General features: G+C 40.9%; 1 protein-coding gene across 1 annotated transcript in view; it reads right to left on the minus strand.

Annotated features, from left to right (window-relative positions):
- Nucleotides 1–1,006: 1,006 nt before the first annotated feature.
- LOC122455602 (translation initiation factor IF-2-like) overlaps nucleotides 1,007–14,549 on the minus strand; it is a 54,130-nt gene continuing 40,587 nt past the window's right edge. Inside the window, exons 2-3 of the mRNA XM_043491311.1 lie at nucleotides 12,358–12,471; nucleotides 1,007–2,096 (exon numbers count right to left, since the gene is read on the minus strand). Coding sequence (XP_043347246.1) covers nucleotides 1,857–2,096; nucleotides 12,358–12,471 — 354 coding nt within the window. The 3' untranslated portion in view covers nucleotides 1,007–1,856. The remainder of the gene's footprint in view (nucleotides 2,097–12,357; nucleotides 12,472–14,549) is intronic.

The raw sequence follows: 14,549 nt of genomic DNA on the forward strand, positions 1-14,549 counted from the left end.
TTGAAAAGGCTTCATGTACTAGACAACATAGAATGTATATGCCATGAAATCAAAGTACATTTCCTCTTTCCTAGAGTAATAATAAGTTGTACAGATGCAAGGAGGTAGGATAAAGGAGATATGAGGTGCTACAGCAGACCGCATTAAGAATCATGGGAAGATATGCCTGTGGTTTCATTGCCTTTCAAATAAATTTGTAAAGCACACAGTGCTGGGATTTATTCTTTTATATTTCTATCGAGTAAATCATTGGTTTATCAACATAAGATTTATCAAAACCTATAAGATATTTACATTTTCAGTGTTGCCTTTGAGGATCTTCCATAAGACCCAGAGACTTTGCAATTGACAACAAAATATTTAGTGTGTATATAGTGTAATGGTTGGAAAATTAACAACCTTCACTCTTTGGCTGAGACCAAGTACAGAGAGTTTGACAAACATTTTTGACAAAGTACAAGCATGTGAAAAGAGGGCTTTATAATGGAAGTGGAGATGCAATAATGGGTAGATGAATCATTGATAGTTCAATTTGTAAGGTACAGCAGAGAAACATCCCCTGCAGCTCCATGTGAAGGCTTAGATTCTATAATCCTCCTTGACTCACACTTTTGCAAACATGAAAGCTATAACATACACTCCAGAGTAGGCCAACAGTTTTCATCAGACGACATCAACATTTCTAACCCATCTATGTTTTAAGTTAGTGTTACTAATTTTTAAAATCTATGTGAATATCGCAGGGTACATGGTACTCCACCACACAGGAATTCAGTGGGTAAATGAGCAATATAAAAAACAAAAAAAGGAAAAGAAGGTAAACAGAGGTCACAAATAAATTTGAATGTAAGAAATTCAGCTGGCTCCTTAGACCCAAAACTAACTCAAAAACTAATCAATTTCATGACTGACTCAGACTCCCCACACATCTCTAGTATGTCTATCTAGCTCATTATGGACACCTCCAATGGTCAGTCTTCCTTTCCTGAATACCATTAGGGAGCAGCTATGAGAGTTGAGATCACAATCCTCCTTCATGTGAGGCTTTGATAGCTATCCTGGGATATTCTCATACATTGTTCCTCCACCTTACCAAGGAGTTAGAGCACATCCTTTAAATCTCAAGCCTGGTTCTAGCTAACTAGAAACACCAATTTAGTTTGATATCTACCTCCCAACAGAGATTTGTCAGTTACACAAGTAATAAAGCATTAATTTATAACTGGCATACCTATTTCCAGAGTGATACCCCCCACACACAACTTCCCATGACTAGATTCTAAATCACATCATACTGAGCATATGGAAAGAAACAGAAACTCGCATTATAAAGTAGGTTAAAAAATAGACAGGAGGCTATAAAGATAAGAGGCTTTGACTAAGAGTGACTTTAATTTTATGTTCCATTGACAAGTTCACTAATGTTAGATTTCAAAGTCTCTTAAGATACCTCAAAAACAGAAAGATCCTACTGCTTCCATGAATAACTTCTGTAGGTCATTTCTAACACACATCAAACAATTCTGCACTTACATATTTATAAGCATTTTAACTAATCCTCTAAATTTTAACCAAAGGAAAATTTTTATATTTGTTCAGACCACAGAGTGTAATATAAGTTAGTAATTTCATCAATTAACTTCTTACAGGGTTCACCCACTACAAAGTCAAAATTCCACACTGTTGTACTGCAGTTATTTCCTAATCTACCTGCGATACCATAACGTGGTACTGGTTGGCAAATGTTAACTTTAGTATTTTAACCACTATATCCCTCCCTCTCCCATTTATAGAGTAACATCTTGAGGGCTTGTTAAAAAAAACAACACAACAGAATTTTAAGAATCTGAAACAATTTACCTGTCCTGGTAAGTGGTGATGGCAATACTTGGTGGAGTCAGCAAAGGCAAAGTTGTTGGTCTAGAGAGGATGTCTCTGTCAGGTGTCTTAGCTCTTTCACTTTGTCTGTGGGACAATGGTGGTAACTGCAAATTACATGAGCAACACCTTCTTCCTCTCCAGAGATCTATGCCGAGCATATTACTAGATGTACTATAAGACTTGCTCAGGCCACATTCTAAGTAATCTTTAGCAATCTGAAAAAGAAAGAAAAAAGTCATTGAAGTTATGCAAATACATTTTTTTCACAAAGAAAGAATATCAGCAATTAATTTACTGTCATAAATGTTTAGTATTTGGGGGAGTTGAACTACTCACAAAATAAATCTTTATTCTTAGCTTCTGGAGAAATTTTACTACTGCCATATTATAAAGTTTTATGATCATTTGCCACTTCACAGCTGTGAATTTCATAATATTTACAAATTGGGAATCAATCCTCCAGTTCCGCAGGCTGAAGTTAAACAGGAATGATCCTCAGCTGAATAGTCCACATCACATGGCAAACTTTCAAAATTTAAACTTTTCCTCTGAATAGTCCATTCAGCATTCATACAAAATACCACTCCTTTCTCACACACCACAAATTCATGAATTGCCTCCCTTTTCTGTGAATCATCACAGCTCATCAGGTTTTTCCCTATTCATACCAACTGGTGAAGATAGAGACCTCAGAGTTCGTGCTATGATATAGTCTGAATCATCCAAGATCTACTACCTGGGACAAATTCCCAGCTGAGGTACCTTAAGTGGACAGCCCTAAAGAGAAAGTGTCTGATCAGGCAAGTAGTTTTGTTCTCAACTTTTACTGGTTTTATTCCAAATCACCACCAAGTCCTGGAAGCTAGCTCCCATTCCTCCCACAGCCGAGCCAGAAGTACTTCTGTGTTAGAGATCAGCCTGAATCTTATAGTTCAGATCCAGCTCAAAATTTGGAGCACCTCAAAAGTTCCAGGGCATCCTGACCTGAGGTTTTGATTCAATACATCATAAATGGAACCAACTGCAAAACATGTAAAGAGGTTCAAATTTTGAACCTTTCCAATGTTTAGGAGTATTTAGAGCTATGCCTTTCGTTCACATCCATCTCTACTTCTTATAAACTTTGAGGAAAACAAGTCAGATGATGATATTCCCCTGTATGCAGAAACTGATGGTACTTGGCCTGCAAGAGGCTCCCTTTTCACCATGCCAGTAAGTTTCACTAAGATTTTTCAATTACCAGAAGGCAAAGACATGCACTATAAACAAAGTCTGGGTAGCTAATTATTCTGTGAAATCTTCACATCTAAAGTGAAAGGCAATCACATAATCACACCGGTCCAAAAATGTGAATTGTTTTAATGAAGGAATTGCTTTACCGAAGACACATTGATAGTATCTGCCACCATACACAAAACCAGACATCTCTTCCAGTACCTAATTTTCTGCATGATCAGCTTCTTAAGATTCTGATCGTGTGCACTGCTTTATAACGCTCATGGTAACTGTAGCCTGCCAGGCACTCTAGCTCATACTAATCACAGAGTGCTCTTAAAATGCCTTTCTTGACTGTTCAATTCTTGCTCTCAAAAGATTGTTATTAGGCAATTGCTCTTCCTCCCGGAGTATACTTTCATGTTGGGTCCATCTTCTCTCTCCTCTTGTTTAACATCTAGATAGGGCCGCTGAGACTTAGTGAGGAGACATTGTCTGTGGTGTTTTCAGGATGCTCTATGACTTCATTTTATCAAACATCCAGTGGAGTCAATTGTCTTAACTAGTGTCTGGTTCAGATGGGGGTAAGGATGAGAGAAAACAGGGTGATCCTCAAACTGCATAAGGCTGGAGCAATGTTGACGCAACCTAGAAATATGGCATTGGTTATACCAGCACCTTCATCTGAAGGTGCAGACCTGTCTTTTGTTACTCAAAATAACAATATTTGAATTTCCAGCTATCATTAGAAAAACCAGAGTAGCCATAGCCATGACAGCTTCTCCCCACCCCGATCTGCAACAACCCAGGATATTTTGACCATTTGTTTCAGATGTGGACCTCAATACCCTCACCCTTAGAGATTAGAGGACTGCAATGTGCTTTACAGAGTGCTACACCAAGATGCAATTGGTGCAGAATTTAACAGTCCATTTGTTAAGTGCTATATCTGTCAAAACCAAGGCAAGGAAGGTTATGTCTACTGGCTGGAGCCACCGTGGTCATGCCCAGTGGTCAGAACCAAGGGTTAGAGCTGGAACCAGTAGTCAAAAGCAGGGCTAGAAGAAGACAACAGTAGGGCTGGGAGCTAGGCTGGACCCAGAACAAGGCTGGAGCAGGACCAGAGACAAGACTAGAGCAAGAGCGGGGCTGGAGCAGGCTTAGGCCAGTGGAATCTGTCACCACTATCAGGCAGAGCAGAGTTCCAAGCCATGAAGTGACGCCGAGCAGAATAAGTTGTGGTTTCTCCTGTGAAGCTTATATATCTGCTTTGAGAGTCACCAGACCAGCCCCAGGCTTGTGGATTGGCTGGAGTACAATGCAGGAATAACTCATCCCCACATGAGGCTTATTCAGGCTGTAGTCCAAGAATGACTCATCACCTCATAATATCTACCATGAACATATTGGTCCCAGGATGCAACAGATCCAATCCTGGCTAATTCCTTTAGGAGCACTGATGATGGTTGCCAGTGCACTATTTCTGAAGGAAAATACAACACATTTTAAATCGAGTAGAATCCAAGAGGGTTAACTATCTATTTAAAAGTTTTGAACTTGTATCACTTGTTTTAGAAAGTAATACTCCAATATCCTACTCACCAAGTTATGCGCCCCTCAAAACTTGCACTCAAAGTTAATGGTGCTTCAAATTCAAATATATTATTCCTAAGAGATAGCTTCATAATGCTGGCAGCTCTTAGACTGCAAGTTTAACAGTGTGTGAAAGAAAGAGATGGGCCTATATTTATCAATATTTATGGGCCCATTTATAAATGCCAAAGAAACTAGTGTTGGTACAGTTATGCATAGGGCCCTACCAAATTCACAATCCATTTTGGTTACTTTCATGGTCATAGGATTTTAAAAATAATAAATTTCATGATTTCAGCTATTTAAATCTGAAAATTCACAGTGGTGTAATTTTAGGGGTCCTAACAAAACAAAGTTGTGGGGTGTCACAAGATTATTGTTGGGGGGGGGGGTTTCAGTACTGCTACCCTTACTTCTGCACTGCTGCTGGTGGCAGCAGTGCCTTCGGAGCTGGGCAGCTGGAGAGCAGCAGTGTCTGGCCAAGAGCCCAGCTCTGAAGGCAGCAGCACAGAAATAAGGATGGCATGATATGGTATTGCCACTCTTATTTCTGTGCTGTTGCTGGCAGTGGCTCTGCCTTCAGATCTGGGCTCCCGGCCAACTACCACCAGTCTCCAGCCACCCAGCTCTGAAGGCAGTGCAGAAGTAAGGGTGGCAATACTGCGACCTGACCCACTCCCACGCCCCAAAAATCTCTCTCTCTCTCACACACACACCCTCCCTTCCTTTTGGGTCAGGACCCCTAAATTGAGAAACACTGGTCTTGCCCGTGAAATCTGTAGAGTATAGGGTAAAAGCACACAAAAGACCAGATTTCATGGGGCGGGGGGGAAGAGATTTCATGGTCCATGACCCATTTTTCATGGAATTTGGTAAGGCCCTAGTTACACACCACTCTCCCCCAACAGCATAAATTTAAAAAACAAAACCAAGACCAATTTACTGATCTTATCACAGATAATGAGTCTCACTGATGGGCGACACAAGACATCCCTACAAGAGGCTGCCTGGAAGCTTTTTATGGAATTGGAGTTGTTAATGCTCTAACTGACCTCGGATGGCATGTGAAGGATTCAGATTTTGTTTCAGAATTATCTTGCGAACACAGAAAAGGTGCAGCTAAAATAGGGTAGAACCAACTGTTACACTGAATAGAAATGTTACAGCAAGAATGTAAATTAGTTATGTATGCAATGCAGGCAATATGTGGTTATATCTGAGCAATCCAGGCACCATCACCCCAGCACTTCTTGACTATACTGATAAATTAGGAGCCATTTCAGAAAACAAAGTCAAATGCAAGATAAAAATGAAATGACCAATCTCAGCCAATGCCACTTGCTGCTTGTTTCAGATCATATTTTAAAAACTAGAAGTTTAAACCTATTCATGTTCTCAAACACCTGGGTCAGATTCTTGGGTCATCTTTACCTTGAGTAGTACTTTACTCCACAAGTAGTCCATCTGAACTCAATGGGACTCCTAACAGATTAAGGAATGGCATTCGCATCGATAAAGATAGGAGAATTTAAAATATTATTCCTTAATTTCTTTACAGGATATGATTAAAATACATCTACATCTTGTATTTGACTATGAAGTTCGGCTTAGATAGATTGGATCAAATGTTCCTCCCTCTGCGGAGAAAGTTAATATAAGAAAGATTAACTTCTTAGGATTGTTTTATTGATACAGCCTTGCCTTTTGACATTTGTCAATTGTACTTTGGACAAATAAAAGTAACAGGCATGTAAGTCCTGGAGTCTGAAACCCTCACTCACATCAATAATACTCAGCCTTGATGTAAAGCTAGGGAATTTAAACTACATAAATTAATAATTTAGTTGAGAATATTCTAAGAATTTTAAAAAAAACCCTGCAGAAATATACCTTTCTCCTCAACAAAGACAGATTTAAATTCCCCAACTTTACATCAAGCCTCAGTTAATTCATCCTGCAAAAGTCACCGAAACAGACAGATTTTTCCTTCTACAAATCATAAAGGTTCATTGTTGGGGTGTATATTTAAGATGGAATTCCCATTTTATATAATGCATTTAGCTCAATACAATAGAGCAAAATGGCCAAGATTTCATTTTTAAATGGGCAGCTAAAGTTAGATTCCTACATTCATCTTTTTATAGCTGCCTAGTTTTATGCAGTTTTGCATATGATAATTTAATGAGAGATTTGCAAATACCTATAGCTCAGGGGTGGCCAACCTGTGGCTCTGGAGCCACATGCAGCTCTTCAGAAGTTAATACGCAGCTCCTTGTATAGGCACCAACTCTGGGGCTGGAGCTACAGGCGCCAACTTTCCAATGTGCCGGGGGGTGCTCACTGCTCAACCCCTGGCTCTGCCGCAGGCCCTGCCCCCACTCCATCCCTTCCCACCCCCGAGCCTGCAGTGCCCTCACTCCTCCCACTCCACCCCCATCCCCCGAGCCTCTGGCATGCCATAAAACAACTGATCGGGAGGGAGAGGGACACGCTGATCGGCCGGGCTGCCAGTGGGCAGGAGGCGCTGGGAGTGAGGGGGGAGGGGGTCGGAGCTGATGCGGGGCTGCTGACATATTACTGTGGCTCTTTGGCAATGTACATTGGTAAATTCTGGCTCCTTCTCAGGCTCAGGTTGGCCACCCCTGCTATAGCTGGATGAAAATTTTGATGGAAACTGGGCAGCCAGGTGGTCTCCTGGAATCCATAGCTCCTGAGGGTCCCCAGTTTTCTGGCAGACAGACAGGCTCCCCTGCTTACTTCCCAGCAGCGCACCAAGCTGGCAGACTGGGCTCTCCTGGTCCCAACCTGGTGGGCTGCCAGGCTCACCAGACTGGTCTGCTCCTCACTTGACTGGCTTACCAAGCTACCTGGCGGTCCACTCTCTAGATGGCCATTCTCCCCAAGCTACTTGGTGGCTACGTGCCTGGCTGACTCCCTGGATAGCTAGTTTCTGGCTGCCCAACTCCCCAGCTACCTGCTTCTCCAGACTCCTGCAGAGCCAATGAGCCCATCCAAGAGCCAGCAAACACAAAAATTTTGTTTTGATTCTTCCAAAATGGAATTTTTCTGGAAATCCCTTCCTGTGAAAATATTTTGTGTTTTTGATTTTTTGCCCTGCAAGGGATTTTAAAAAGTTTCAAAAAATGTGATTTTTTTTTTTTGTGAGAAGAGAATTCCATTTTCTGGTCAGTTCTCTACAGAACCATAAACTTCAGCTTAAAAAGAGATGTGTGGATTTAGTGCTGGTGAAAGGTGAGACAGATGCAAGACCTGGTAAGCATAAGGTGTTCAAATGACTATACTGAAATGTACCAGTGAGACATGGACTTTTGGGACAGTAAGTTAAGTGGGTTTGCTGGGGAATCTCCCAACAGACAAACAACAGGTAAGGTAAACATTTATCCCAATCACTGATGTGTTGATCCACAAACATTTTCAACATCATTTCAAGGATTCCATTAAATCTCTCAACCAACCTGTTAGTCTGGGCTGGTAGGGAGATGACCAGAAGTGTTGAACCTCACATTTGTCCCATAGCCCTTTATGTAGGGCAGACAAAGTTTGACTCTGATCAGTCCAAACCTCATGGGGAAAACTCACCCAGTTAAATATTTTTAGCAAAGTGTCAGCCACCTTGTCTGCCTCAGAGCTACTGCTTCTGGATAGCAGGAGACAACCTATTACTACCAGAATATACTTTTTCCTTCTCCGGATAACTTTGCTAAGGGGCCACACAACGTCCGTAGCAACTCTCTGAAAGGGTTCCTCTATGATGGGAAGGGGGAATCAGGGCAGCCTTACCTTTATCTGTGAACTGCAGGAAGCCCAAGACCCAGTTCTGATAAGCCCAGTCTTTGACAAACCATTTATGGTTTTTACAAACACCTCTGATACAGGGCTTGGGACTGGGCTGATGCAAAATCATAAGAAAAGGGAAGACACATCCCAATGAATCTCAGCAAGAAATCACTTCCCCAAGTGCAAACCTACACAACAGTTGAAAAAGAATATTTTGCAGTGGTATGGGCCCTCAGCAAATTTCAGCCGTATCTTTTAGGACAACACTTCACTGTATATACAGACCACTCACTATTCACCTGGTTGCATCAAATGAAACAGATGAATGTCAAGTTGCTAAGATGGAGCCTAGTACTCCAAGATTATGATATGGAAGTAATTTATGTTAAAGGGAATACAAACTCAGTCACTGATGCTTTGTCCAGGAATTAAATCAGTGGGTCCCCTGAGGGTGCCAGACAGCCAGCCTTGCTAACACCCACTTCTGTTGTGGGCGCAGTGAATTGATAGATGAGAAACCTGGGAAGTGTAAGAAACTCAAACAACTATGTTGAAATGTGCCAGACAAGCATGGACTCTTGGGATAATAAGTGTTAAGTGGATTTCCTGGGGAATCCCTGGAGAGGATTAATGCAAATTACACAACCACAGTTATGCAAGAACCCAGCCTTTTGAAACTATGCCCTCAGGAAAGAGCCACTCACTTGTGTAACTTGCTCCAGGAGACTGGAGATCAAAGGCCCAGGCTGTATGAAGAAATAGCTGAACTGTGCTGTGGGGGGTCTGGTTCCTGATCTAAAAAACTGACATGAACTTGGGACCAATTGGGAAAACCCAGTTGTTGGGTTTGAAAGACTGACACCGACTAGAGCCCTATGTCAGGGCTGAGGATGACCTCTGGTAAGCTTTTAGCATGTATGTAGGTTCTTTAATTCATATTTTTTTTCTTTGTAATGCTTTTTTCCTACAAATAAATGTAGGTTTGTAAAGGTTGGTTAGTAGCTGGTATACACTGTTCTAGCCACTAGAGAAAGAGTAAACCCCTGGTGCTGAACTCTGGTCATACCTGCTGGGATATCGCAGTGAGGTGCAAGCCTAAACCCAGTCTGAAGGGAGAAAGACCTGGGTCTCCGTCCCAAGACAAGTAATGGCTGAGAAGCTTAAGCTTTAAGCAGATGCCCTCAAGGAAGGCCAGGCAGGTGGGTCAAAGGTGCAGTCAACCCTGAAACTGTGACATATATGGTGTCGGTGTGTACAATCTAGGACAGTGGTGAACTGTCAAAGTGTCAAAAACAGTGACAGCAAGTACTGTAGAAGGGAAAAGCACAGTGAAAAAATCTCAGGGTTTTTGAGGAGAAGATATAGTGAAAAGAAAATGAGTTACAAAAAGCTGAAAAAAAGGCAAATGGCTGAGATATGCTGAAAAAACCGATCAACACTGAAGAGCTCAAAGACACAGCTCATTGACCAGTTATACTCTCAGGAACAGAAAATGAATGATGGTCCAGGATCCCAGGCAACATCCAGCCATTGGCAGAGAGTCCAGCAGGCAGGGGAAATCTTGAGCGGGACGGAAACTGGGAAGAGGCTGGCATATGCAGCAGCCATGCTCCATCCAGATCAAATACACCACTGCAACTGGGATCACGGACAGTTAGAGCAAGAGAATCTGTGGCTGCAGAGGGAAAGATTGTACCTGGAAGCCCAGATGCTTGCAGCTAAGAAGAAAGAGTGTACAAATCAGGAGAAGCAGCATCAGCATGAGTGAGAAGGATCATCAACTTCAGCTCAATATGGAAAAACAGCACCAGCAAAACATAATCTAGTAGGTGGAGCCTGACCCCATGTACCTGTCTGCTGGATGGCACAGACTCCATATTATTTCCTCGCTTTAAGAAGAGGCTGTACATGCTTTTGAAATGGACCAGGTACGGCAGGAGGACACAGTATGGTATCTGACTCCACTACTGTTAGGGACAAAGTCTTTCTTGATGATCCAGCAAATAGACACCATCTTTTGTCCAAGGGGACCCCCCCCCCAACTCTTGCAGAAGGGTTGGAAAGACTTAGGCCTACTAGGGCCCTATAAGACTGATGGGTAACTCCTCATATGTTTACTGGGTGTTTAAATCTCTGTATTGTTTTAATACATTTTCTCTGTAATGCTTTCACATTAAGAATAACAGTGCTTGCTTAGAAAGTGCTGTGATAACTTGTAAATGCTGGCAATATACTGTTCCTATCCCTCTGACCAGAATTGACCACACTGGTTTCAAAACCCCCTGTCAGAGGGGAGTAGGACAAGGGTCCCTGCCTCGAGACAAGTGATGGCGGGAGTCCTGATTGGGCATTCCTGAACTAAACCACAGAGGGAGGAATACAGGTGAAGTTACCTGACAAAAGGCATTGGCTTGACAACACTTGACAGAGCCATTGAAGGGCAGGCTCCAGACACACTGCTCTGTCAGCTCTTCTGCTTCACCTCTGATGTAGAGTGGAAAGTGAGATTCTTTTGTGCATGGTAGAGGCAGTTCAGTCACCAAGATCCATACAGTTCTTAGCCTCTTTAATGAGTTGCCAATTAGTGCAGAGCTATATAGCATGATGGAGAATTTGTGATGTGGGATCAGGAACTGAAACCTATCAAACTCATCTTATATAAGGGGTTACCAAACATCCATTACATGGAAACATTTATCCATTGATTCAAACTGATGACCTACAGGTGAAAGGTTCTGTACCTTATTTGTATTGTCCCAACGGCAGCCAGTTTCCCAACAGATACATATATAATTGGAAAGGGTAATTTTAATATGTGTTTATTCTCTCTCCAATATATATTGTACATAAAAAAAAGAGAATAAACACATTAAAATTACCCTTTCCAATTAATACTTACTAGAGAATTGGCTATCTCAAGGACAATGATAATGCACCATTATATATAACACATGCACACAAACCCAAACACACTACATTAGAAGAATATTAAAGAATGGCTGCTGCTGGTATTAAAAGTGCTGGAGTGATACTGAAAATGTAACATTGTTACATATATTCTGGGAGAAAATGATTTTCCGTTTTTAAAGATCCCAAGCTGTAACAAACAAAGCAATTACTACTGTGATTATCATTGCCATCATTACAAATTGATGCATTTCTCCTGAGAATAGGAACTGGAATTTAATTAAATTAATAAAGGATTAGTGTGGCAAGAGGAGTGATAGATTAACACATCAGCACATGGGGTGTTAAGAAGCCACAGTAGTAAGTGTTGTAAAAATGCTTATAAATATATAATTACAGCAAATCCACAAAGTGTGGATCCAGATCAGATCTTCCTCAAAGTTTGTGGTTCGGCTCAGGTCCATCTCTCTGTTACAGTTTAATGAAGCATAATGTTCAAGCACACATTCTGCATTAGCAATGGAAAAGAGTTTACATGATTATTTTTTTAATCAATGGATCTTACTTTCCTCTCATTTACACTCCTATTAATTTAGGAGTAACTCCAAGGAAATCAAAAGAAAAAGGAGTACTCGTGGCACCTTAGAGACTAACAAATTTATTTGAGCATAAGCTTTCGTGAGCTACAGCTCACTTCATTGGATGCATGCATCCGATGAAGTGAGCTGTAGCTCACAAAAGCTTATGCTCAAATAAATTTGTTAGTCTCTAAGGTGCCACGAGTACTCCTTTTTCTTTTTGCAGATACAGACTTACACGGCTGCTACTCTGAATCCAAGTCAGTCAGTAACTCTAGGAGCAACTCCAGTGTAAAGCCAACCTATATGAAAGGAGAATTAAGCTGTTTTGTTCTGAAAAAAAAAATATACTGGAATTAATAAACCTTGACTTTTTTAAACTTACGTCATCTGCTGTAACCGTCATGACACTTCTGCTTTTCTTCATTATAGAGATGAAAAATGCACCTATTCGTGCCAACCACTCTTCTTCAATCCAATTTCTCCCCAGACAGTAAACCTACAAGAAAAAGTGGGAAGCCTTTGTATTCTTGAGTAATAAGCTATGTAGTTGATTGATAAAATGGTTAGCTAGCTTACAGCTAACAGAGTGTTTTCATAAAGCGCTTTGCAGCAGAAGTCCAAGCACAAGGAGCCCAAGTGTGTAATTACATACAAGTGTAACATTCCATTTGCAAAATAATTTAATTAGTATTGAGAATTCTTTTAAAAAAATCAGTGTTCTCAAAATTTTTAAATATAAGCTTTGTAACAACTAGGGCTGTCAAACAATTAAAAAAATTAATCACAATAAATCAGAAGATTAAAAAATAATCACTATTAATCACAGTTTTAATTGCACTGTTAAACAATAATAGAATCCCATTATTAAATATTTTTGAATGTTTTTCTACATTTTCAATATATTGATTTCAATTACAACACAGAATACAAAGTGTACAGTGCTCACTTTATAGGATTATTTTTATTACAAATATTTGGACTATAAAAAGGATAACCAAAAGAAATAGTATTTTTCAATTCACCTCGTACAAGTACCGTAGTGAAATCTCTTTATTGTGAAAGTGCAACTTATAAATGTAGATTTGTATCTGTTCTTAGAATCATAATCATAATCACCATTATGATCCTCTAGTCTGACCTCCTGAACGACCAAGGTCACAGAATCTCACCCACCCACTCCTGTAACAAACCCCTAACCTATCTCCGAGCTACTGAAGTCTTCAAATTGTGGTTTAAAGACTTCAAGGTGCAGAGAATCATCCAGTAAGTGACCCAAGCCCCACGTTGCAGAGGAATGTGAAAAACCCCCAGGGCCTCTGCCAATCTGCCCTGGAGGAAAATTCCTTCCCGACCCCAAATATGGCAATCAGCTAAACCCTGAGCATGTGGGCAAGACTCACCAGCCAGACACCCAGGAAAGCATTCTCTGTAGTAACTCAGATCCCACCCCATCCAACATCCCATCATAGGCATCATCCCCTTGGGCATATCTACCGCTAATAGTCAAAGATCAAATTGCTTGCCAAAATTAGGCTATCCCGTCATATCATCCCCTCCATAAATTTATCAAGCTTAGTCTTGAAGCCAGATATGTCTTTTGCCCCCACTGCTCCCCTTGGAAGGCTGTCCCAGAACTTCACTCCTCTGCTGGTTAGAAACCTTTGTCTAATTTCAAGTCTAAACTTCCTGATGGCCAGTTTATATCCATTTGTTCTTATGTCCACATTGGTACGAAGCTTAAATAATTCATTTCCCTCTCTGGTTATTTATCCCTCTGATATATTTATAAGAGAGCAATCATATCTCCCCTCAGCCTTCTTTCAGTTAGGCTAAACAAGCCAAGCTCTTTGAGTCTCCTTTCATAAGACAGGTATTCCATTCCTTACGTCATCCTAGTGGCCCTTCTCTGTACCTGTTCCAGTTTGAATTCATCCTTCTTAAACATGAGAGACCAGAACTGCACACAATATTCCAGATGAGGTCTCACCAGTGCCTTGTATAACAGTACTAACACCTCATTATCTCTACTGGAATATCTCGCCTGATGCATCCCAAGACAGAATTAGCTTTTTTTACAGCCATATCACATTGGCAGCTCATAGTCATCCTGTGATCAACCAACATTCTGTGGTCCTTCTCCTCCTCAGTTACTTCCAAGTGATGCATCCCCAATTTATAGCAGAAATTCTTGTTATTAATCCCTAAATGCATGACCTTGCACTTTGCACTATTAAATTTCATTATATTACTATTACTCCAGTTTACAAGGTCATCCAGATCCTCCTGTATGATATCCCGGTCCCTCTCTGTATTGGCAATACCTCCCAGCTTTGTGTCATCTGCAAACTTTATTAGCACATTCCCACTTTTTGTGCCAAGGTCAGTAATAAAAAGATTAAATAAGATTGGTCCCAAAACTGATCCCTGAGCAACTCCACTAGTAACCTCCTTCCAGCATGACAGTTCACCTTTCAGGGTAACCTGTTGTAGTCTCCCCTTTAACCAGTTCCTTATCCACCTTTCAATTTGCATATTGATCCCCATATTTTCCAATTTAGCTAATAATTCCCCATG

Source organism: Dermochelys coriacea, chromosome 8, assembly GCF_009764565.3.
Source record: "Dermochelys coriacea isolate rDerCor1 chromosome 8, rDerCor1.pri.v4, whole genome shotgun sequence".
Lineage (NCBI taxonomy): Eukaryota > Metazoa > Chordata > Testudines > Dermochelyidae > Dermochelys > Dermochelys coriacea.